The following is a 25133-nucleotide window of genomic DNA, read 5'->3' on the forward strand; positions in this document are numbered from 1 at the left end:
AGGCATTGGAGAGAGCAGGACAGAGGTCGTGACAGCCTCCCTGCTGTCGGATCTTGTGGCAGCATTGATTGCTGGGTAATGGGTGCGGCTCGCAGCCATCGACCGGCTGCTGGCCCTCATCCGCCTACAACTCCTTCTGGGCCGAGAGAGGCAGACAGACAGACTTTCCTTTCCTGTGCATGTCAGATTGTGCTACGAGAAAAAAAGGTGATGAGAAAGGATGTACCTGGTTCTAAAGCTAATCAACGAAGTACAGGGTGTTTCTTAATCTGTGATAGTATTGACATTTTGGACAATTGAAAAGACCTTCAAACTTTGTTGCAGGAAAGTTTAGGACATTTGAGTACAAATAATTTGTTGAAGAGATTTCAATATAAAAGTGGCCCAAAAAAGTACCTGGGCTCTTAAGCCACACTTAATAATGTACGAGTGTCTTTGCATTGTATAACGAAATATCAAACCAAGTGGCATTTTTAAAAATAATTTATTGAGTTTTGCCTTCATTAGATAAGGGAAGGGGAGAACTGACAGGAAAGTGGAGGAAGAGAGAGAGGCAATGGAATATGACCCAGACTGATTTCTGTGATTACTCTCCTATGACACCTGTGTGAACTTGAGGGGAACTGACTTCATACGTCCACTAAAATCACCTTGTTAATGTTAGGTCCTCATTTGTCTGCAGATGCCACTTGGTTTAATATTTTCTTGTCTAACGCAAATAAACATATATATTTAAGTGTCCAAAAGTATCCAAATACTTTTTGGGCCACTAAACTGAAACATTTTAGAAATTTTGAAAATATACAATATACAGTGTAATTTATATACAATGACACATTAGATCACGTGATATAAATTATTTATTTACATTACAGCGAATAAAAACAATGGAAAAAACATCACAAGAATGTTGACCTATTGGAAATATATTTAATACATAACCAAAGAGAGCCTTGGAGGACTCTTTTCTTCAATGATGTCATTGACAACAAATACAAGGCAACATGTGGCACACCTCTCCAGATTAAATGTCCTTCTATCCGTCCATCCATCCATCGACAAGCGCTCCTTTTTTCCAGATTGTTGCAGCCCCAGGGATAGGGTGTTTCTGATATACCCTTGCTGTGGCTGTATGTTCTGACACCTAAACAAAGTTGACTGCCTCTTATCTTTCCCAGTAAGCCTTATTCAAGCCTGCAGACTAGTGGCAAAACTGGAGTACGCCTGTTCTGTGCGGTCTGTCCCGTTTATGCCCTATGGAAAACATGAGGCGGTAACGTTTGCACATGGCTTGGAGTCCCACTTCAGTTCTTATACACCATCACTTGTCTTGAGGGGTGTGTTCCCTAAATCCCTGGGGCCTTTCTCTGCTTTCTTTAGCACATGTCACTCTGAAGGTTTCAGGGTTCGTCAGATGAGTCTGGTTGAGGCCCGCAGGGTGTTTTCCGAGTTGAAGTTTGGAACATTTTGTTTTTGCCGTGCTATCCGATTCCCACGTGGACACCTTCTGTAAACAGAGATGACTGAAGTTTATATTCATTGTAATCTCAAATTATATTGCTTATGTCCAGGGGCACAGCAATAAAATCAGTGTTTCAAATGACTAAATTTGTTCCCTCCCCCACTTTTTGGGAGATAATCATTATATTTTAAATAGGATTACTTTAATTCCATGTTTGTAAGCTTCGAAGCCATCTATATGCTAATGTAGTAAAAAGTTTAGAAAATACAATAAGACTCAAACGCAACACAACAACACTGAGACACACCAAAACTGTCTGTCTGAAAGCTTTTGTATATTTAGTTTTTTGTGTGTGTGTGTGTGTGTGTGTGTGTGTGTGTGTGCTGTTCTGTCTCACACATGGTTGGGTGCTCAGCCTCTCAAAGAATACTCTTTTGACCACGATTGCATACGGACATGTTTGACACATACAGGTTCAGTGCATTATGACTGCTTTGTGATATTCTTTAGTACAGTCGATGGCATGCACATGCGCAGACGACCCTGCACATTTCTGTGAGAAATTGAAGAACAAATTGGAACTGTGTTATGCCTTTTATGTGAATTATTATATTTATTATATATTTATAATAATTTAAATAGTTATATATTGAATTTTCTTTATTTGGGGGACTTTTTAAGCAAATATAGATATACAGTATGCAAATAATTTGATTAAATAATCAGCATATCTAATTCATGCAATTTAAAAAAGATTTTTTTTTATTTACAGCCCTACTAATTGTTAAACTTTTATGACAAAAAATGCAAGAGTAACTGGAAAGTTTTTAAGTTTTCAAATGGTATCTCATAAGTGAATCTATGGCAACTAGGCATGTCATACTTGTGAAGAGAGGCTGATGAGATTTATAATATGTCTCCCCCACTTTTCGGATAATTCCTACACCCCTGTACATTTCCATACATTATATCTGCCTGAGAGATATTATATCTGCGTGTGCCTGCTTGGGTTCAGACTAACTACTGCTAACTTAATTTGCAGTTCCACAGAAGGAAAGAATGAATGCAGGGGTATATGAATGTCTCAAATACACAGAAAGAGGGAGGCAGAGAGACAGACAGACAGCTGGAGATCAGATATCGACAGACAGGCACTTGCTGTGGTTTAAATTTTCTCATTACAGCTTCTCTCTTCCACAGAGCTCGACGGGGGAAACCTCCAGCCACAGGGAATCTTTATTATATTTTTCTCGTTGCTTTATTAAATGTCATATTTTGCATAGGGCAGAGTGTGCCCCTGGCTCTTAAATCAGCTCAGAGGCAACAGGGTACGTGGGGGACACTGATTCCTGAACAGACCAAATGCAGTCTCTGTTTTAATTAGTTCCATCCTGTCACTTGCAAACGTCAAATTTTACACAGTGAAGAGAACCTTTAACTTACTGGCTTCACTGGATATGGAAACCAATCACCTACCAACTCCTAGAGTCTCACATTTATTAACTGCAATTACAAATGTATCTGCAGATGCTCTGGCTTGACATAAAAAAAAAAAAAAAAAAAAGAAACGTTGCGCCAATGCTCTTTGTTGCGCCACAATGCTCAAGTGTTGTGTGTATTCGCCAGGGTATTGCTACTGTATGCAATTGCAAAGATATTCTGAGTGACCCTTAGCGCATTGCTACACTATATGGCCAAAACTGTGAGGACAACTCCTTTTAATTAACGTGTTTGGGCACACTATTAGTTCCAGTGAAGACAAATCAAAATGCTACTTTGTCCAGTGGCATTCCAGGGCATTGCTTTCAACTTTGTGGCAACAGTTTTGGGAGAGCCCTTTAGTAACAGCATTTCTTTCTTACACAAGCCACATGACTTGAGTTATACTATATAGCCACTATATGGCTATAAAAAAATAATGGTATTAAAAAGGAGATGGTTCTCCCTTACAGCTTCTGCTCTTCTGGGAAGGCTTTCCACTAGATATTTGTGAACATCTGCAGGGATTTGCTCTCATTTAGACACAAGAGCATCAGTGAGGTCATACCTGGTTAGCAGTCAGCGTTCCATTTAATTCCAAAAGTGTTCAGTGGGGTTCAGGCCTGGGCTTTGTGCAAGGTAGTCAAGTTCTTCCTTACCAGACTCAATAAACTATATCTTTATGGACCTTGCTTTGTACACAGGGGCATTGTCATAAAAGAAAAGGACCAGCCCCCAAACTGCTGCCATAAAGTTCTGTGTATAAGCAGTAGTAATAGTGATCCCTGTCTTAGCAAGCGCCACTAATAAGAGTTGTGTTGTTATTTACCCCAACTGTGTAATGTAATCTCTGAAATTCTAATGACAAAAGTTATCCCCAAAAAGTGAGACATTAAATCACAGCAAAACAGTTTTGCTGAATTGCTGTGTCTGTTTGGCAAATCTTTTCATTGTCTTTTAATCAATAAACACTCTCCTTTGGGACCCTACAGGGCCACTCTTGGAAAAATGTATTAAATGTATTGCCGTCATAGGCCATTTGTGCTGATTGTACGAAAGTGAGGTGGCAATTTCCCCCTGGGGAGGAAACACTGAGGGTAACCGAGCTATTATGACGTCATGGTCCATTCCACTGCCCCGCTCGTCCCTGGGAGCCTCGTTATGGGACAAAGCAAATATCAAAACACAACCATAACACATTAGGGGCTATAGAAAGGCTGCTTACAGGTGGAAGTGGGGGTGTGAAGAGAGATTAAAATTGTATTGCAGTGGAATAATTCATGGGATATTGTTCATCAAATCAAGTGACCAGATTGCAAGGCTGCATTGTCTTTTACAAGTTTTGGTGATTTTTCAAGTTCTTGTGATATCATATTTGACTAAAAATGATGATAACTTGAATGCTTTACGATGCTTTGACAAAAGCTTTGAAGGATTTAAACTTTTCAAATAAAATGTCTTTGTGACTGAATTAATAAACCACAACCATTTTTGCCAAATTCGAGTTTAGTTCTTTAAATCTTTATGAACTTCTATTGTAGCCAAAAGTCATTACAGAGGTAAGAATAATAAAAATGAAAATAAAAAAATGAATAAAAATAGAGCATGAAGGAAAATGTGAGTGGTGCTTGCCCAGCAGTGGTCATAGTTGCTAAGATGTTCTGAGTGGTTACTAGGCTGCTTACCAGCCCAAAGTGAAAAGAGCCCACTCACAAGTCTGCTTGGTCACTACATATGGCTATGTACATACATACATATAAATACATACATATATATATATATATATACACACACACACACTACCGGTCAAAAGTTTTGAAACACTTACTCATTCTTTATTATTATTATTATTATTATTTTTCACATTTTAGAATAATAGTAAAGTCATCAAAACTATGGAATAACATAAATGGAACTATGGGAATTGTGTTGTGACTAAACAAAATCCAAAATAAATCAAAACTGTGTTATATTTTAGCATCTTCAAAGTAGTCACCCTTTGCCTAGATTTTGCAAACATGTACTCTTGACATTTTCTCAACCAACTTCTTGAGGTATCACCCTGAGATGCTTTTTAAACAGTATTGAAGGAGTTCCCATCTATGTTGGGCACTTATTGGCTGCTTTTCTCTATTATTTGGTCCAAGTCATCAATTTCAAAAACTTTTTATTTATTTTTATTAAATTTTAGTTTTATAATGAAATAAATTAATATGGTGGCACAATTATATTTTTGTCTACAAAAATAATTTCAAACATTTAAGCATACGCCTACAGATCAAAAGATTTTTCAGATCATGAGAAACATTTCAGTCAAGTGTTTCGTATATACACATATACATATATATGGCTAGATAGAGCATGGATGAAAATTTACAACCTAGTCTGTCAAAGTGACGGATAATTATTATTTGTAACGCAACCTACTCAGGCACAGCAGAGGAAACGGGGGAGGATCACTAGTGTGGGTTGTAAACTTTTAAAAAGGTCAAAGAGTGCAAATGATCGCTCATCAGAGACTGATTTTCCTTTCTCCCTCATTGTATTTATTTTTTTTTTATCTCATTCCCTTTTCTGCCAAATATGTTATCTCCTAACCATTACTCTCACTCCCTCCCTGCAGCTCTCTCACTCTGCATGCAATATGACATCAGAGAATCAGTACAATCCCATAATCACTACAGCCTTGCAGGAGTGTGTTTGATTAGTTATATGCTTCAGTTTGAGCATCTTTGATTAGCTCGACAGAAAGACAGCAAGAAAGAGAAACAGACCGACAGAAGCTAGCGTGAAACAGAAGAGAGAGACAGGAGCTGAGAAAATTAAAGAGAGAGAAAGTAAGAGACAGATAAGAAAGAGACGTTCCTAAGACACTCCTGCAGTCAGTGTTGCTATAGAAACGGGTTGTGGGCTGTAAGGTGAAGGAGGGCACTGCGGAGTGACATTCTTTCATGGTGCACTCCCAAACCCACAAAACACCCTGACACCAACAGTATGTTTGTGCATGAATATACACCTACAGTATGTGTGTGGGTAAGGACACATTTAAAGCTGTAAGGCAGGGGTTTCAACTTTTTTTGTCAGCTGAACCCCTACGACCCCTAAATTTGTGTACTCAATCCTTGTCCTTAGTATCCCCAACACGACATATTTTGGGTGTCTCTCTAATCGAACTCACCTAATTCAGCTCATCTTCATCAACTTTATCAACTTGTCAGTTGAGGCTCCATAACCTGAACTGGGTGTGTAAAATAAGAGAGCAGGCCATAATGTGCAGTGTTGGGGGTACTCAAGGACGAGGACTGGGCAACACTGACCTAAATGACTGCAATTGAGATTTTAAGTAGTTCTAACCTTTCAATCAGTGTTAATCTAATCAATGATATTACTAATGAAACTTTTAGTTGATTTAGGATATTTTAATTTTGTCAACGGCAATGAAGACGACACAAAAAAGAAAGCATCACAATGATATTTAATTGATTTTTAATTAAAACACTGTTGTTTATAACACTGCTGACAAAATGTGACAAGAAAAAATAATACTACAAGATGTTAACAATGCGCTTAAAATGTTATTTGAAGAAGAAATATCTTAAAGAATTTATTCAAATAAACCTGTCAGAGTATTTTGGGAGCTGAATGAGGTGAAAAAGCTAATCGCCAGTAAACCGAACTACTTCATAAACGGATTAATAACCCTACTCAAACACGTTCTATATAAAAGACATGGATGCGATTAATCAGCTATATCCACAACATAAACTTAATATTATGACTTATAATGAAGCAAATGCACAGGTGAACTTGAACAAAGTAAATAGTTCATAACTAACGTGCTAATCAGTGTTCCTTTGTGAATATGCAGTTTCCGTAAAAATGCGCTATACTTCAAAAATATCCTAAACTGTTTAAAAAGGAATTGTCTCTAAAGCATGAAAAATGAACACTGTCACTTAAAAATTAGCTAATACCATAAGTATACTCATTATATGGCAAAAATAGTTTTCAAATGTTGTATATTTTCATAAAAACACAGATGACACAGATCTGTTAATTGGATGACCAATAGCATAAAGCACTTTGAATCTGACATTTTCAAAACCGATCTGCCACTTTCATATATGGAAATGAATGGGATACGTATCAGATTTAAAACATTTTTTTTTATGTGCCCTAAGTGTGAACACCCAGGTCAGATTTAATGTGATTTTTACATCAATCTAACTCAACATTCGTCATTTGTGCACTTGATTTCCTGCATATACAGATGTGTTATGGTTTAAAACTTTTAATTGGGAGTCATATTTTTTTTTTTTTTAGTTAGTGCATTCATTTCTTTTTTAAGAAATAAAATAAAATGAAAGGCTCAACAGTTGGGTTTAATGATTTGTTTGGACTCCACGTAAAATATGTGTATGAAAAGGTGCAGAGATAGATTTATGTAAGTGCTCTACTCATGTAACTCGAGCAGAAAAAACAGTTGCTATATTTCTCAAACTACATCAAAATGTGAATTCAAGCAAGTGGAAATCTGAAATAATTATAGACAACAACTCTTCTTACCTTACATATATGCTGGTCTTTTTTCCTGCTGTCCTTTGATTTGATTTTGTGTTTTGCTCTAAAGTAATATTACACTCTGATAATTAAACTGCACCATATGAAAGCAAATTACTTTATTTAAAAATACTTTATCTGCTTAAAAAACCCCCAGCTAATTACATTTTTTAATGCAATTTATTAGATTGTACATATTATAATATTGAACATGCCAGAGTTTGATACACATGCTCAGGGAGTGTTATACGCATTCGGGTCAGTTAATGAGCTTCGGCTGTTCAGACCAGTATCTGATATGGGTTACATTTAAAATGTCCTTATTAAACCTTAAAAAAAAATCTGATTTGAGCAGAAAATCAGATTTAGGTCACATTCATCTGCGGTGTGAATGTAGCCTTGGAGACCCCTATTTAGACCTGGTATTAAGATGCTTTTTTGGTGAACCGATCACATGTGGTCTGCGCTAAGTACAGGTCTAAACGGGGTCTAAAACATTTTGTGATCGGATCTCAAAAACCACATGTGAATGTGGTCAAAAAAGCATGTGACCACATCGCTTTTGAGGTATAAACAGTATGCATCCCAGACAGCAGTGAAACTCCAACCTTAACCTGTCAATCAATGGCTGTGCTAAAACAGTGTTAACTTTGCCGGTTTCAAACGGCTTAAAATGGAAATAACCGTCAGATCTGAAAATGTAAAAAAGCGGATACATACACAAGCATGACAGCTTCACGGATCTTCTTCAGTGTGTTTGATATAGCCTAAACACAAATGAGAAACACTAACATCTAAAGCTCCTTTAATACAGGTAATTCACTAATATAACTGACAATTTTGCTCAAAATGTTGCATTTGTGCATAGATTAAATTTCATATGCATCTGGGAGAAACAGCGCAGTTTTTTTTTCCGTCTTTTCTGACATTGTCGCACTTTAATGTCATGCAGTAACACACTGACATAGTCATTGATGTATGCTGTCATAAAACAGAGATCCTTCCCCTAAATCCGAAGACAAGCGGTCACAGGAGACGCATTTAAGCGACCAGGTGTAAACAGTGATGTGTCTCACCTGACCACATGTGATCAGATCACCTGAGACGCATCTTAATACCAGGTGTAAATGGGGTCTCAGACCATATATTTATACATACAAATGTTACCAGTCTAGAATGGCCTGTTTACCGCTGTGAATACGGCAGTATATGTGCACTTGCTGCTTTAAACCACTACAAGGTGCTATAACCATACTGTTTGTAGGTGGGAGCTGAACATTTCAAAACTCATTCTCGCGCGGAGCAAATTTTCCGTGAGGTTGTTGCTTTTAAAGAAGGTGACAGAAAAGGAAGTGTTTGTGAATGTCCTGGTTCATGCAGTGTGAGTTAAGGAGCTTATTTATATGCAATTTTATAAATGTGTTATTTGCAATAATAAATTACTATTTGCAATAAGTGTAAACAACTCTGCCCACACCGCCAAGCTTATTATGCATATACAGTATGTGAAATTCTTCCAACTTTAATTGCTTAATAATCTCCAATTACAAATCAAATGTTAATAATAATAAAATCAACAATTTTAATAATAGTAACAACTCTCACTTTCTTTACACTTAAGATGCAAAAAGGCAGTGATTTTCTGAACTAATCTTAGTTGTGACTTGAATTGACAGCTTTTCAACTGCAGTAAATGCCGTGGTAAGGGTCATTTTGGTCTGGTATCTACTGTACGAGCTTATGTGTGTGTTTCAAACTTACCGTGCGATGCAAAGCACTACGAGGCAGATGATGGCCACTTGCAGAGCTCCGATGATAGATGCAATCAGAATGTAGCGAAGTTTTCCAGAACCAGGAACCACATACATCACATTATAGTCCTTCGTGTCACACTGAGGCCCAATGAAGCCTGAATGACAACTGGTAAAAAATACAATCACACAAAAGAAAGAGGGATGTAACAGACCTTAAAGCTGTGTAATTTCTGCACCAGTAGCGTCACCAAACAGAATAGCAAAAAGATTTACTTTACACTCCCCCGTTTGGCATTGGTTGCCCAAACAAATAGTCCCGCCCAGTGCCGTAACTTGGATCTTACGCAGTGCAAAGCACCTCCCCCTCTGTCGTTTTCGTTATCGGTACAGAGAGTGCTCTCGCTGTCAGGCACATGTTCGCTTTCATCATTCCCTTTCTATCTGTCTGTGTGTGTGTGTGTGTGTGTGTGAGAGAGAGAGAGATAAAACATACTCTTGTTTAATTAGAGCCTCGACCTCTCAGAGGAGGTGGTTAAAGGGACACCTGCCAGCCGACACATATACACACACGCATACATCAACACCTGATAGGAATGACTCATCTTTCAGGGGGTGGCACACACACAATTTCTGTTCTCTTTTTTTCCATCTCCTTCACACTTTTCTTTGTCTTTCATCACTTCTCATCTTCTCTCATTTCTTGTCTTATCCTCTCGCCTTCTCACTTCTTCCCCCATATGTCTGATATCAATCTCTCGTTCCCTCCACCTGTCCTCTCCAGAGTATCTGTGGGTGTATGGGTCAGAGACAAAGAAAAGTTTGATATGTTGTGTGGTGAAATTACCTGCAGGTTGGGGGCGAGAGGTTGCTAGGATACTCGCATTCTCCATGGACACAGTAGTTCTTGTAACGCTCCGGACACGGGATGTAAAGACCCCATGGTACCTCACTCACCTGGTCTTTCTCCTCTATACAAACACATACACGGAAAGAGAAAGGCAGACAGAGAGAGAGACACTGTAATTCTAAAATGAATTAGTTGTTATAAAGGGGTTTCTTGCTGTTTTACATGTATCTTGTTAAATGTAATCAATGAATAGGACAAAACGTACCATAAAGTAGTCCATATGACTTGTGTGCTATATTCTTTTAAGTCTTTTGCCATACAATATCATAAGTTATATCAAAGTAATACAATAGTTTTGTGTGAGGAACACAAAAAGTCTTCATTTACTGAAAATCATTCCCTCCACCACAGCTCTCATATCTCATTGGCACTTCTGCATATTTAACATTTATCCTATCACAATTGGTCATGTGACATGGAAGAACCAATGGTGTCTGGCATTACTGATGTCAAACCTGACACGACACTTCTTCACACTAATGCAAATGAACTTTGAGAGCTGTGGTGAAGGGAAAGGCTTTCAAACAAATAGCGTCATATGGGTTTGGAATGATATGAAGGTGAGTAAATTATCACAAAATTTTCTATTTTGGTTTGAACTATTCCTTTAAGGCTGTGTTCAGGAGAGAGCACAGCATTTTGTTTCTAAATAGAAATAGTGAGAAGAAAGTGTGCGTGTGTGGGAGTTTGTGTGTGTTTGTGTGGAAGGAAGCATTTGAAAGGTATCTGTGTCAATAGGGGAATCAATGCTACAGCAGTGACACCCCACCCTCCACTGTTTACTCAATTAATCACAATCTTTCTCTCTTTCTTTTCTTTTTTCCTCTTTGGCTCTCAAACTCTCTCCTGATACTGTCTGTGAAGCAGGTCACACCGCTCAATCAAACTGTCACAGACACTGGGAGGTACATGTTATGGTGGCCTGTTGAGGACACATGAAGGAGGCTAGTTCTCCAGAGACTTACTTGTTTTAATATGCTTCTTTACTCTGCTCTGAATTTAAAGGTTGTGAAAGTTTGTCTACCACTGTTAAATTTAAAGCAATGAACGCATTTGCTTAGTTTGACTCATATTTAAAAGTAAATTATGCCGAACATTTCGTTAAAAAACCTGTATAATGGCATATGTATGAATATTTGTCTTTTTGTGGTAGAATTTAATTAACAAGCTAAACAAAATGAAATATCACCTTTGAGCAGTATACACCATAAATGAGAAGGCCGCCGGAGGACTGCTGAGGGCTACTGGCAAAAATCTTTTTTTACACATAATTATAATTTTTTTCCTTAAAAGAATAACTGAATTAATATACATATTTGCATTGTTCATTATACCTGTACATTGCATTCTAAATTCTTTTGGCCCCCTGTTTATATGCCGACTTAGTCATTGGTACATATTTATTTATATGGCTATTTTAGAAAAGTCTCTGGACATTGTGCTTATGACTGTTCCTAAATCTAAAATTGTTTCCCTATCTGTCACTCACTCGACGTTGGTGTCAATGTAGTGACACTAGGGGTCACTCTTGGGAGCCCGAGACACCTCTGGTCTTTGATAAAAGGCCAATGAAAATTAGTGAGTGGTATTTGCATGCCACTCCCCCGGACATACGAGTATAAAAGGAGCTGGTATGCAACCACTCATTCAGATTTTCTCTTCGGAGCCGAACGGTCATGCTCATTGAGCTGTATAACACTGTTCATTCACCTCTGCTGGATCTGACGGCGCATTTCAGCGGCTTCTCCCTCCTCTGCACTGGTGCACTGCAGAGAACACCCCTGGGCGCTTCGGCAGAAAAACTAGAGAGTATATCTTCTGAAAGAGTGTTTTTCCCCTCTAAAAGAGTATATTTCTCAAAAAGAGCGCACACACGGAACGTATTTTTAAAGACGCGTCTTTCTAAAGATGCCTTTCCGATCGTGTGTTATTCCTGGTTGCGGTCCTTTTCTCTCAACTCCGGATGGTCATGATCGCTGTCTTTCGTGTCTGGGCGCGACCCACACGGAGGCAGCATTTATGAATGGTTCATGTTCTCACTGCAAGAACATGACCATGGCAACGTTGCGGTCGCGGCTTGCTTTCGTAAGAAAGCAAGCCACCCCAGCGGCTCCCCGCCTCGGTCCTCCTACCTACGGGTATGAGGTCAGCGCGGCTAGCACTGGGGACGATTTGGGGACCTCAATGGGATCGCCTCCGCCGGGTATCCCCCCGCGGACCTCCCATTCCCCAGCACGCTCGTCTGCCCCAATCGGGCTTCCGGATGAGTTTGCCGGCTCGTCGCACAGCGAGTCTGGCTTCTTGTTCGGGGCCCGCGAAGATGATGAGCTCTCGAGCGCAGCATCGGAGAGCGGGCTTGTCCAGTCGGACGCAGAAGCCTCAGCTGAGCTTCCCCCTTCGGGGACGGTTGCCCAGTTACAGGCCGATGCCGAAATGACGGACATGCTTTCCCGGGCAGCCGCGAGCGTTGGGCTAGAGTGGAACCCTCCGCTCTCCCCTGAACCCTCGCGGCTTGATGATTGGTTTCTGGGCTCGCGGCGCCGCTCAAAACAGCCGCGCCCCGCTCCAGTGCCATTCTTCCCGGAGGTGCATGAGGAGCTGACGAAGTCGTGGGAGCCCACCGCAGGCCCCGGCATGGAGCCCACCGCCCACCGTCTCACAGCCAGTGCCAAAGAACCCACGGAGGTCCTCGAAGCGCCCCTGAGACGGGCAACCCAGGGACGAGAGAACCCACTCATGTGGAGCTGGTAGAAAGACCACTCCATCCCCCGGTGGAGGGCCGGGTGGAAAATCTTTTGTTGCCTTTTTGTTTGATTTCACCTGCGTGGCTGCGGTACCCAACAGTTCAGCAAAAGAGCGGCTTCCTTCCTCCCTGGGTCACATACCCGGTGTGTACGGTCGTCACCACGACTACCGTCCACGGGCTTTTTCTTGCAGGATTGGCGCTCCAGCGGTGCCCTTTCCGCCCCTGAGCGCCCAGCTGTGGCACACAGCCGCCCCCAATGTGGCAGCCTCCACGGGTTACGAGGACAGGCCTCTTCCTCCCCCGTCTCAGGCTGTTCCGGGGGTGGTAACAAGGAGCCAGGTAAGTGCTTCGATGTCCCTAGACTCAGTGCCCTTTCCGCCCCTCAGCGCCCAGCTGTGGCACACAGCCGCCCCCGATGTGGCAGCCTCCACGGGTTACGAGGACAGGCCTCTTCCTCCCCCATCTCAGGCTGTTCCGGGGGTGGTCACAAGGAGCCAGGTAAGTGCTTCGATGTCCCTAGACTCAGCACGGCCACGACGAGCTGTGGCACCTCGTGCTCCGCCCCGCTGCGAGGCCCCACCTGCCGGTACGTCCTACGACGTTGTCCCCTTGGTCCCCCTCGCGCGGAATTTGTATGCATGGCTTGCGCTTCCCAATCCATCGTGGTGGCTGGTCCGGACCGTCCGACTCGGCTACGCGATTCAGTTCGCCAGGTGCCCGCCCAGGTTCAGCGGTATTCACTTCACCTTGGTCAAGGGCGACAATGCTGTTACCCTGTGCGCGGAGATCGCTACCCTCCTACGGAAGGGTGCGATAGAACCTGTCCCTCCAGCTGAGATGAAGAAAGGGTTTTACATCCCCTACTTCATCGTACCGAAAAAAGGCGGTGGGTTGCGGCCAATCTTGGACCTGTGAGTACTGAACCGGGCTTTACACAGACTCCCGTTCAAGATGCTGACGCAAAGACGCATTCTAGCCAGCGTCCGGCATCAAGATTGGTTCACAGTGGTAGACCTGAAGGATGCGTACTTTCACGTCTCGATCCTTCCTTGACACAGACCCTTCCTGCGGTTCGCGTTTGAGGGTCAGGTGTATCAGTACAAAGTCCTCCCGTTCGGCCTGTCCCTGTCTCCTCACGTCTTTACAAAGATCGCAGAGGCTGCCCTTGCCCCGTTAAGGGAGGTGGGCATTTGCATTCTCAACTATCTCGACGACTGGCTAATCTTAGCTCACTCTCGAGACGGGTTATGCGCACACAGGGACCTGGTGCTCTCACACCTCAGCCAACTAGGGCTTCGGGTCAACTGAGAAAAGAGCAAGCTCCTCCCGGTTCAGAGCATCTCTTTTCTCGGTTTGGAGTTGGACTCAGTCTCCTTGACGGCATGCCTTACGAACGAGCGCGCCCAGTCGGTGCTGGCCTGTTTGAAGGCGTTCAAATAGAAAACAGCGGTTCCACTGAAACTTTTTCAGAGGCTCCTGGGGCATATGGCATCCTAGGTGGAGGCCACCCCACTCAGGTTGATGTATATGAGGCTGCTTCAGCACTGGCTCCAGACTCGAGTCCCGAGACGGGCATGGCGCCACGGGACACACAGCGTGGCCATTACATTGGTCTGTCACCATCTTTTCAGCCCTTTGACCGACCTCTCGTTTCTACGAGCAGGTGTTCCCCTAGAACTGGTCTCCAGGCACGTCGTGGTCATGACAGACGCCTCCAAAACGGGCTGGGGCACTGTTTGCAACTGGCACGCAACCGCCGGCCTCTGGATGGGTCCGTGACTGCGTTGGCACATCAACTGCCTCGAGTTACTGGCAATTCTGCTCGCCCTGCGGAAGTTCCGGCCGTTGATCTAGGGCAAGCACGTGCTAGTTCGGACGGAAAGCACGGCAGCGGTAGCATATGTCAACCGCCAAGGCGGTCTGCGCTCTCGCTGTATGTCACAACTCGCCCGCCGTCTCCTCCGGAGTCGGCAGCACCTCAAGTCGCTACGAGCCACTCACATCCCAGGCAACCTCAACACTACAGCGGACGCGCTGTCACAGCAGGTTTCCCTCAGAGGAGAGTGGAGACTCCACCCTCAGGTGGTCCAGCTGATTTGGAGTTGATTCGGTCGGGCACAGGTGGACCTGTTCGCCTCCCAAGAATCCTCCCACTGCCCACTCTGGTACGCCCTCACCGAGGCTCCCCTCGGCATAGACGCGCTGGCACACATCTGGCCCCCTGGCATTCACAAATATGCGTTTCCCCCAGTGAGCCTGCTCGCACAGACCCTGTGCAAGGTCAGGGAGGACGAGGAGCAGGTCGTCCTGGTAGCACCCTACAGGCCCACCCAGATGTGGTTCTCGGACCTCACGCTCCTCGCGAGAGCTCCCCCCTGGCAAATTCCCCTGAGGAAGGACCTTCTTTCTCAGGGACGGGGCACTCTCTGGCACCTGGAAGACCTAAGTGGCCTACCACCCGCGGTGGTAGACACGATCACTCAGGCTAGGGCCCCCTCTATGAGGTGCCTGTATGCCTTTAAGTGGCGTCTATTCGCTAAGTGGTGTTCTTCTCGACACGAAGACCCCCAGAGATGCGCAGTCGGATCAGTGCTTCCCTTCCTGCAGGAGAGTCTGGAAGGGAGGCTGTCCCCTTCCACCTTGAAGGTGTACGTTGCTGCCATAGCAGCACACCACGACGCAGTTGATGGTAAGTCCTTAGAGAAGCACGACCTGATCATCAGGTTCCTAAGAGGCGCCAGGAGTCTGAATCCCTCCAGACCGCCCCTCGTTCCCTCATGGGATCTCTCCGTAGTTCTTCAGGGTCTACAGAGAGCCCCCTTTGAGCCTTTGCAGTCAGCCGAGCTTAAGGCACTCTCCTTGAAGACTGCCCTCCTGACTGCGCTCACTTCCATCAAGACGGTAGGTGACCTGCAAGTGTTCTCTGTCAGCGAAACATGCCTGGAGTTCGGTCCGGGTTATTCTCACGTGATCCTGAGACCCCGACTGGGCTATGTGCCCAAGGTTCCCACCACTCCTTTTAGGGACAAGGTGGTGAACCTGCAAGCGCTGCCCCAGGAGGAGGCAGACCCAGCCCTGTCGTTGCTGTGTCCGGTGCACGCTTTACGCATCTATTTGGATCGCACACAGAGCTTTAGAGTCTCTGAGCAGCTCTTTGTCTGCTTTGGTGCACAGCGGAAAGGAAGCGCTGTCTCCAAGCAGAGGATCGCCCACTGGCTCGTTGATGCCATAACCATGGCATATCTCACCCAAAACATGCCACCCCCGGTAGGGCTACGAGCCCATCTCTACCCATGGTGTAGTGGCTTCTTGGGCCCTGGCCAGAGGTGCCTCTCTAACAGACATTTGCAGAGCAGCAGGCTGGGCAACACCCAACACCTTTCCAACCTCCGGGTGGAACCGGTTTCGTCCCAGGTAGTGGCACGCAACACAAGCGGATAAGCCCGGGATAGCCGGCCAGGTGTATCGCTTGCACATTGCACTTTCCACCTCCTTTTGAGCTGAAGATGTGCGCTGTTAATTCCCAGTAGTGTTCAAAAAATTTGTTCCCTGGTTGACTTCCTCCGAGCCCTGTGGCAGTCGACTTTTCGGAGAGACTCACTGCCGGCCCAGTACACGCGCTAACTAAGAGCCCTGTTCTGGGGTAGGTGCTCCGCATGTGGTGGTTCCCTGTAAGGCTAAACCCCATGCGATCTATACCTTCCGCTAGTTCGTTTCCCTGCTGGCAAACTGCGTCTTCATTGGGCAGAGCCCCTCTGCCCCAGTCTCCATGTTTGCAGTAACTCCTGGAAAGACCATGTGACGTATTTTTCCACTTAAAAATATCCCCCCCTCTCTTGGGGCGAGGTATGGTCTCCGCGGTGTCCTCCCCTTGGGAGGGACACCCCCGACTAGACCTGGTGGCCCAGTCGGATAATCCCCCTTCTTTTTTAGGGAGTGGAAAAAGAGAAGGGGAAAAGAGGCCATGACTGGGTTAAGCCTGTCTCTATCTTTGGGTAGTCGACTTGTCCCCAAAAAGGGCCGTTCGACACTCATAACTGTGTTGGGGGAGGTTACGTGTTGACCTGGTGTGCTGGCTATGAGGCACACAGCAAGTCTGCCCACCACACACCGTCAGTTCACGTAACACCGTTCAGCCTTGTGGCGTTTTGTATAGGGACCCCTAGTGTCACTACATCGACACCAAGTTGAGTGAGTGACAGATAGGGAACGTCATGGTTACTGGTGTAAACTCCGTTCCCTGATGGAGGGAACGAGACGTTGGTCCCTCCTGCCACAACGCTGAACTATCCGCTGAAATGGCCGGACCTTATATCGGCTCCTCAGCGTAAAACCTGAATGAGTGGTTGCATACCAGCTCCTTATACCTGTATGTCCGGGGGAGTGGCATGCAAATACCACTCGCCAATTTTCATTGGCCTTTTATCAAAGACCAGAGGTGTCTCGGGCTCCCAAGAGTGACCCCTAGTGTCACTACATCGACACCAACGTCTCGTTCCCTCCATCAGGGAACAGAGGTTACACCAGTAACCATGACGTTATAAAATAAAGGCTTTTAGTTTTTCAGCCATCATCTTGGAATAATTTGCAAACTATCCTGAAACTTCATGATCTAATTGCTCTAAGTGAGTTTAAAATTGTTACATCCAATGAATTAGTATGATTTCATTGTAATTGTTATAAATCATTGTTTCTTTCTTTCCTACTCATATATAAATGTAGTTATATGTTTTATAATTTTATGTATTTATGTCAGTATTTTAATACTGTCTGCATTGCTGCCTTTTCTTGGTCAGTTTTCTCTTGTAATACAGATACAAATTTTCTAGGAGACCAACCTGGCTAAATAAAGGTTTAATGTAATAATAAATAATAATAATAAATACCTATATATACCGTGGGATACAAAAGAATGATGTGTTCACATGAGAACTTGAGTTGTTTTCAGTGCTAAATTGTGAGAGTTTATTATAGCGCTCATGAAACACAACATACGTCAAGATGTTTACAGAAAAATGACTTTAATTTCAAGTTGTTTCTCACAAAAACCTATTGTACTTCAGAGGATCTGGAATATGATGCACAAGCCACAGTGACTACTTTTCTGATACCTTTGCATGAAAATTAGTGACTTTCAACTGCCATTGTACTGAAAAGATGGACCAGGATTTTCTTCAAACTTTTTTCTGTTCTGCAAAAAAAGTTATACAGGTTTGGAATGACATGAGCGTAAATAAATTATGACAACATTTTTATTTAAGGAGAAATCCTCCACTATTTCTAGGTAACTAATGATATTAAAAAAATCCTTATTAACTACGTTTTACAAAAGCTCTGAATTCTTTGCCTCCACTGAAGCACACAAGGAAAATTCTCATAACAAGCTGGGATAACATGCATCATAAGGCTTTGGACAAACTTGTGAAGTACATGCCAGCTTGAGTACATGTGGTCATTAAGGCAAATCGGGACATGCCATCATTCTAGGAAATTCTCAAATTTGTGTACATTTTTGTGTACAACTTTTCACTTGAATTGGTATGCTGCTATTATAGTTTGTAATTTAAAAAAATTAAAAAATAAAATAAAAAAAAATAAAAATACAAATGCTTAATTAGAGGTCTTTTACTCTTCAGCAAAATCAGAATTTAAGATTAATTGCATTTACAGCATAAAATCATTAGATTAATCATGATTATTTTAATATATTTACAGCCTTACTATAATTTGTCTTATACTCTTTGCTTTCCCACATAGTTTATATATATAAGGAAATCTTATTTGCTGAAGACTTCAAGATTCTGATACATTGTTCTTTTTTGTGTGTGAGAGAAAGAGAAACAGAGAAAAGAGGGTGTGTGAGGGGTAACTTTCCTCATAATGTCCTCATAATTTGAAAAGAATAAAAGAAAATTAGATTCCCAGGGACTTAAGCAGAGGTGAACACATTTGGGTTAAATAAATTGAGAGTTGGGTTAAATAAATTGAGACTTGAGACTGACCCTTACAATGTCCGAGGTATCTGACCTCAATCCTTTCCTGTTTCTGACATGACACCTCTTTCACCTGGCAGGGGTTGTCATAGGAACGGCCATCTGATGCACAAACCGGATTAAAACTGATGTGGGAGCAATCAATGTTGCACACACACCTATGGAAAGAAAGAGAAAGAGAGAGAGAGAGAGAGAGAGAGAGAGAGAGAGAGAGCTTAGAACAGAGTGAACTTTTCAGTCCGTACTAGATCGAGATTTATGTCTGAGTTCTGTCATAGAAAGAAGTTTAAGACAAAAATGCTGTATATAAAAAAATATACAACGAGAAGAGAAAGCCATTTACACAATCAAATCACAGCAAATTAAATTTTAACAAATTAAGAAGCTAACAAAGCTTCATAGCAAGAGATATACCAATCAGCCACAACATTAAAACCACCTGCCTAATATTGTGTAGGTCCTCCTCGTGCCACCAAAACAGCGCCAACCCGCATCTCAGAATAGCATTCTGAGATTATATTCTTCTCACCACAATTGTACAGAGCGGTTATCTGAGTTACTGTAGACTTTGTCAGTTCGAACCAGTCTGGCCATTCTCTGCTGACCTCTCTCTTTAACAAGGCATTTCCATCTGCAGAACTGCCGCTCACTGGATGTTTTTTTGTTTTTGGCACCATTCTGAGTAAATTCTTAAGATTGCTGTGCGTGACACTTCCAGGAGACCAGCAGTTACAGAAATACTGAAACCAGCACGTCTGGCACCAACAATCATCCATGTGATTATCTAATCAGCCAATCATGTGGCAGCAGTGCAGTGCATAAAATCATGCAGATACGGGTCAGGAGCTTCATTTAATGTTCACATCAACCATCAGAATGAGGGAAAAATGTGATCTCAGTGATTTGGACCGTGGCATGATTGTTGGTGCCAGATGGGCTGGTTTGAGTATTTCTGTAACTGCTGATCTCCTGGGAATTTCATGCAAAATAGTCTCTAGAATTTACTCAAAATGGTGCCAAAAACCAAAAACATCCAGTGAGCGGCAGTTCTGTGGATAGAAATGCCTTGTTGATGAGAGAGGTCAACAGAAAATGGCCAGACTGGTTCGAACTGACAAAGTCTACGGTAACTTAGATAACCGTTCTCTACAATTGTGGTGAGAATAGAGAATGCTATTCTGAGATGCGGGTTGGCGCTGTTTTGGCGGCACGAGGGGGACCGACACAATACTAGGCAGGTGATTTTAATGTTGTGGCTGATCGGTTTTGAGACAAAGAAATTGAGAAAGAAATATGGTTTGATTAGTGTATGCAGACACACGCTTCCAACTAGGACATATGTTGATTTGGCTCTTAAAGTTGAAAGACAGATGCTTGTAAAAAGCAGTTGGGATCCTTCCGCATATGTTGGCGAAATCTGCATCTGTTTGCTGGGTAAAACAACACATTATGTGTCAATATTATATGGGCAATTTGATTCCTCACTTTTACACAAGTTAAAATTTAGTTTTATTTAAGTAACATGTGCACTGCTGTATTAAGACGAGTAGCATTATTCCACCCCTGTTAAGGGAGAAAATGTCTCCTTCACCTGTATTTTCTAAGAGGAGAATCTGAGATAATGAGTAACACTGGCTAAAATGTTGATGATGTAGGATGTCCCTGTGGCTAAAAGAGTTACTAGATTAGCATATATTGTAGGGCTAAGGATGATATCACTGCTGCATTTAATTCTTTATTAGAAATATATGTACTGTATATACAGTGCATTCAGAAAGTATTCAGACCCTTCATTTTTTTAAAGTTTTGTTTATGTTGCAGCCTTACACTAAAATGCTTTAAATTATTATTATTTTTTTCCACATCAATCTACACTCCATACCCCATAATGGCAAAGCAAAAAACTGATTTTTGATAACTTTGCAAATTTATTAAAAGAAAAAAACTTAAATATCACATTGTCATAAGTATTCAGATCTTTTGCTATGACACTTGAAATTTAGCTCAGGTGCATCCCATTTCTCTGGATCATCTTTGAGATGTTTCTACACTTTGTCTGGACTCCACCTGTGGCAAATTCAATTGATTGGACATGATTTGGTAAGGCACACACCTGTCTATATAAAATCTCACAGTTGAAAATGCATATCAGAGGGAAAAAACAAAACAAGCCATGAGGTCAAAGGAACTGCCTGCAGAGCTCAGAGACAGGATTGTGTCAAGGCACAGATCTGGTGAAGGCTGAAAAAAAAAAAAAAAATTCAGCTGCATTGAAGGTTCCCAAGAGCACAGTGGCCTCCATCATTCTTAAATGGAAAAAGTTTGGAACAACCAGGACTCTTCCTAGAGCTGGCTGCCTGGCCAAACCGAGCAATCGGGGGAGGAGGGCCTTGGTAAGAGAAGTGACCAAGAACCCGATGTTCAATCTGGTTGAGCTCCAGAGATCATGTGTGGAGATGGGAGAAACTTGCAGAAGGACAACCATCACTGCAACACTCCACCGATCTGGGCTTTATGGCAGAGTGTCCAGACGGAAGCCTCTCTTCAGTGCAAGACACATGAAAGCCCGCTTGTAATTTTCAAAAAAGCACCTAAAGGACTCTCAGACTGTGAAAAACAAGATTCTCTGGTCTGATGAAATGAAGATTGGCCTCAATTCCAAGTGTCATGTCTGAAGGAAACCAGGCACCACTCATCACCAGCGCAATACCATCCCAAAGGTGAAACATGGTGGTGGTAGCATCATGCTGTGGGGGTGTTTTTCAGTGGCAGGGACTGGGGGACTGGTCAGGGTTGAAGGAAAGCTGAATGCAGAAAAATACAGAGATACAGTATCCTTAAAAAAACCTGGTCTAGAGCGCTCAGGACCTCAGACTGGGCCAAAGGTTCACCTTCCAACAGGACAATGACCCTAAGCACACAGCCAAGACAATGCAAGAGTGGCTTAGGGACAACTCTGTGAATGTCCTTGAGTGGCCCAGCCAGAGCCCAGACTTGAACCCAATCGATCATCTCTGGAGAGACCTGAAAATGGCTGTCCACCAATGGTCCCCATCCAACCTGACAGCTTGAGAGGATCTGCAGGGAAGAATGGCAGAATATCGCCAAATCCAGGTGTGTAAATCTTGTCGCATTATACCCAAAAAACTTGAGGCTGTAATCACTGCCAAAGGTGCTTCAACTAAGTACTGAGTTAAGGGTCTGAATACTTATGTCAAAGTGATATTTAATTTTTTTCTTTTTAATAAATTTGCAAAGTTATCAAAAATCTGTTTTTGCTTTGTCATTATGGGGTATGGCATGCAGATTGATTTGGAAATAATAATAATAATTTAAAGCATTTTAGCATAAGGCTGCAATGTAACGAATTGTGAAAAAAATGAAGGGGTCTGAATACTTTCTGAATGCACTGCAACAGACAGAATAACAATATAATACAATATAACATTTTCTTCTGAGATCGTCATCACCTCCTTAAGGCCGGACATAGTGTTATTGTCAGCATCAGCTAGGAAAGTCATAATGATTGAAATTACTGTCCCATGGGAAGAGGGACTGAAGGCAGCCTATAAGAGAAAGCAGCTAAAATATGCTGATCTGGCTGCTGAGTGCAGGGAAAATTGATGGAGGGCTGCCACTTACCCTGTGGAGGTTGGGTGTCAAGGGTTTATTGGAACATCAATGCAGCACCTGTTGAAAAACATTAATATCTTTGGATCAGCATTGAAGAAGTCTCTGAAGGAAATGGCAGAGAAAGCAGAAAAAGGGAGCTTCTGGCTAACATAGAAGAGGCCTTGGACGTGAAAGGTAAGCCACAAGACTGCGTCAGCCGCCCCTGCAATGCCTAGCTTGGCACTGTTTCACTCCCCCACTAAATCCCTCTCCAGAAACCCCCAGATAAGGACTGAGTGGATCAGCGGATATATATTTTTGTCCTTCCTTCTTAACCATAATCAGAAGCTCTCTTTCTCAGCTTCCTCTGCCATTTCCCTCAGAGACTTCTTCAAGGCTGATCTAATGACACCAGTGTCTTTCAATACGTTCTGCACTGATCTTCCCATAAGTCCTCGAACCAACCTCCACAGGGTAAGTGACAGCCCTCCATCCATTTTCCCTGCACTCTGTGGCCAGATCGGCATATTTTAACTTCTTCATAGGCTGCCTCCATCTCATTTCCCATGGTACAGAAAACACAAAAATTTCGACTTTTCTAGCCGATGCCGACCATAACACTATGTCCGGCCTCAAAGAGATACAGTAATAGCGACCTAAGAAGGAAATTTCAGCTGCTGGCCAAGGTCGACCACCATTGACCAATAACTCCCAGGCACCAGGATTGATCTTGCTTCCCTCTCTGCAGTGCCTTGTGTGGCGCCTTCCTTTTTGACAAAGTCAATAAACTTGCATTTACTCTACAAACCTCTAGGATCTCCCCAGTTTTGCAGGACCTGATCATGCCACCGCTTGTCCCATCCTTGTACCAAGGTGGTCTTGCACCCAGCCAACATGTGCTGCAGATTTGCTCTTGGAACCCCACAGAGGGGACAACTTTCCTCTTTGCCATATCACAGCGACAAATTTCCAGGGCTTGAATGAATATTATAGGGGTACCTTCCACAAGTCAGCCCATCCTAAAACTCTATCAGATGTTCCATCCCACACTGTCCAACGCCCTTGCTGGTTGACTGCTCTAATCATATAAACCTCCTCTTCTATCCTTGATACTTCTGTCAATACATTTGCTTTCTTCTGTTTTCTAGAGGCTGCTGACCACAGTTTGGGAACCATCCCCCATTCAAGGCCTGCTCTTCCTGACTGGTTTCTTCCAACAATCTCTTGTTGTTTCAGTCTTGAAACCACACTGTTTACAACCTCCTATGCCTTCCAAGCTCAGCCTGTTCAAACCTCCTGATGATTCATGCAGTGCACGTCCCTGGTCGCATGAACCGTGGAGTGGATCTACTCTTGCGTCAGGGCATCAACCAAGGGGAATAGACATTACACCCTAAGACGGTTCTGAGGATCTGGGAGGTGTTCGGGGAAGCCGAGGTTGACCTGTTCACCTCCCTGGAGACAACACATTGTCACCTGTGGTCAACTGTGGTTTGATTCAGGCTGTGCTGGGCTTGGACACCCTTGCTCACAAGTGGCTGGTGAAGCACAAATATGCATTCCCTTCTATTAATTTAATGCACCAGGTGTTGTGCAAAGTGAGGGAGGACAAGGAAACTGTGTTGCTGGTTGTGCTGGGATGGCCCAACAGCCCTTGGTTTCTGGAGCTGGTGGATGCCCCCTCATGGAACATTTCAGTCCATGACTCCTGTCTGGAGTTCGGACTTGGCTTTTCAAAAGTTGTCCTTAACATTTTCATGAGTAGGGTCTAAATTCCCCTGCAGTGCCCCCTGGACTGAGTTATTTTTACACATGACACTGCATAGCCAGCAGAGGGGGGCAGAGTGTAGACGAGAGTTTATTTTATTTTAATTTTTGATTTCTTGTCATAAAAAAATAAAACAAAATACTGTACATAATATAGTAAACATATGAACAAATGGGTTATGTCTGCTGTACTGTATTTGTTTTATTTATTTTATTTTTATAGCTGTAAAAAATGAATGAACAAATAATATCAGAAGTCCGTTTTACCTAGTATATGCACTGTTTGACTTCTCAGAGCATGTGTGTGTGTTTGTGTGTGACAAGCGCTAATGTAAACAGACTTGGCTGCGTGCATCGGATAATCACGCTGAATCAGCATGTTTTCAATGTGAATATATGAGTTTTAAACTGTTATTGTGGTGCTTTTGTGATAGTTTGGCTGTCTGTTTTGGAAAACAAACGTATTATATGCCTTAAAGACTGCATGAGTTACTGTTTGTGTGAATGAAAACCACATCTGCACCTAATAAGTAGACATGGCTACGTGCATGGGAAGATTGCATTTAGATATGATGGCTGTGCATATACAAGTTGTGAACTGTTGTTGTGGTAGTTTGGTGACAATTAGGCTGTTTGTTACTAGGGATTCACCGATATCACTTTTTCTCTTCCGATCCGATTCTGATATCTGAAATCTTAGTATCGGCTGATACCAATCTCGATCCAATACCAGTGTTGTTGTTTTTTTGCATAATCAGATTAGAATATCTTTACCTCATTGTATAAAAATAACTGGGGGTACTCTTTAATATGTAAAGAAACTAACCTCTAACTACACATTATTTAAATATAA

The 25133-nt window shown here is 42.8% G+C and overlaps 1 protein-coding gene across 1 annotated transcript in view; it reads right to left on the minus strand.

The window, feature by feature from the left end:
• Window positions 1-843: 843 nt before the first annotated feature.
• LOC127449162 (tomoregulin-2-like) overlaps window positions 844-25133 on the minus strand; it is a 100017-nt gene continuing 75727 nt past the window's right edge. The window contains exons 6-9 of the mRNA XM_051712398.1: window positions 18911-19059; window positions 10100-10223; window positions 9263-9421; window positions 844-1507 (exon numbers count right to left, since the gene is read on the minus strand). Coding sequence (XP_051568358.1) covers window positions 1411-1507; window positions 9263-9421; window positions 10100-10223; window positions 18911-19059 — 529 coding nt within the window. The 3' untranslated portion in view covers window positions 844-1410. The remainder of the gene's footprint in view (window positions 1508-9262; window positions 9422-10099; window positions 10224-18910; window positions 19060-25133) is intronic.

The sequence above is a fragment of the Myxocyprinus asiaticus genome, chromosome 12 (genome assembly GCF_019703515.2).
Source record: "Myxocyprinus asiaticus isolate MX2 ecotype Aquarium Trade chromosome 12, UBuf_Myxa_2, whole genome shotgun sequence".
In the NCBI taxonomy this organism is placed as follows: Eukaryota; Metazoa; Chordata; class Actinopteri; order Cypriniformes; family Catostomidae; genus Myxocyprinus; species Myxocyprinus asiaticus.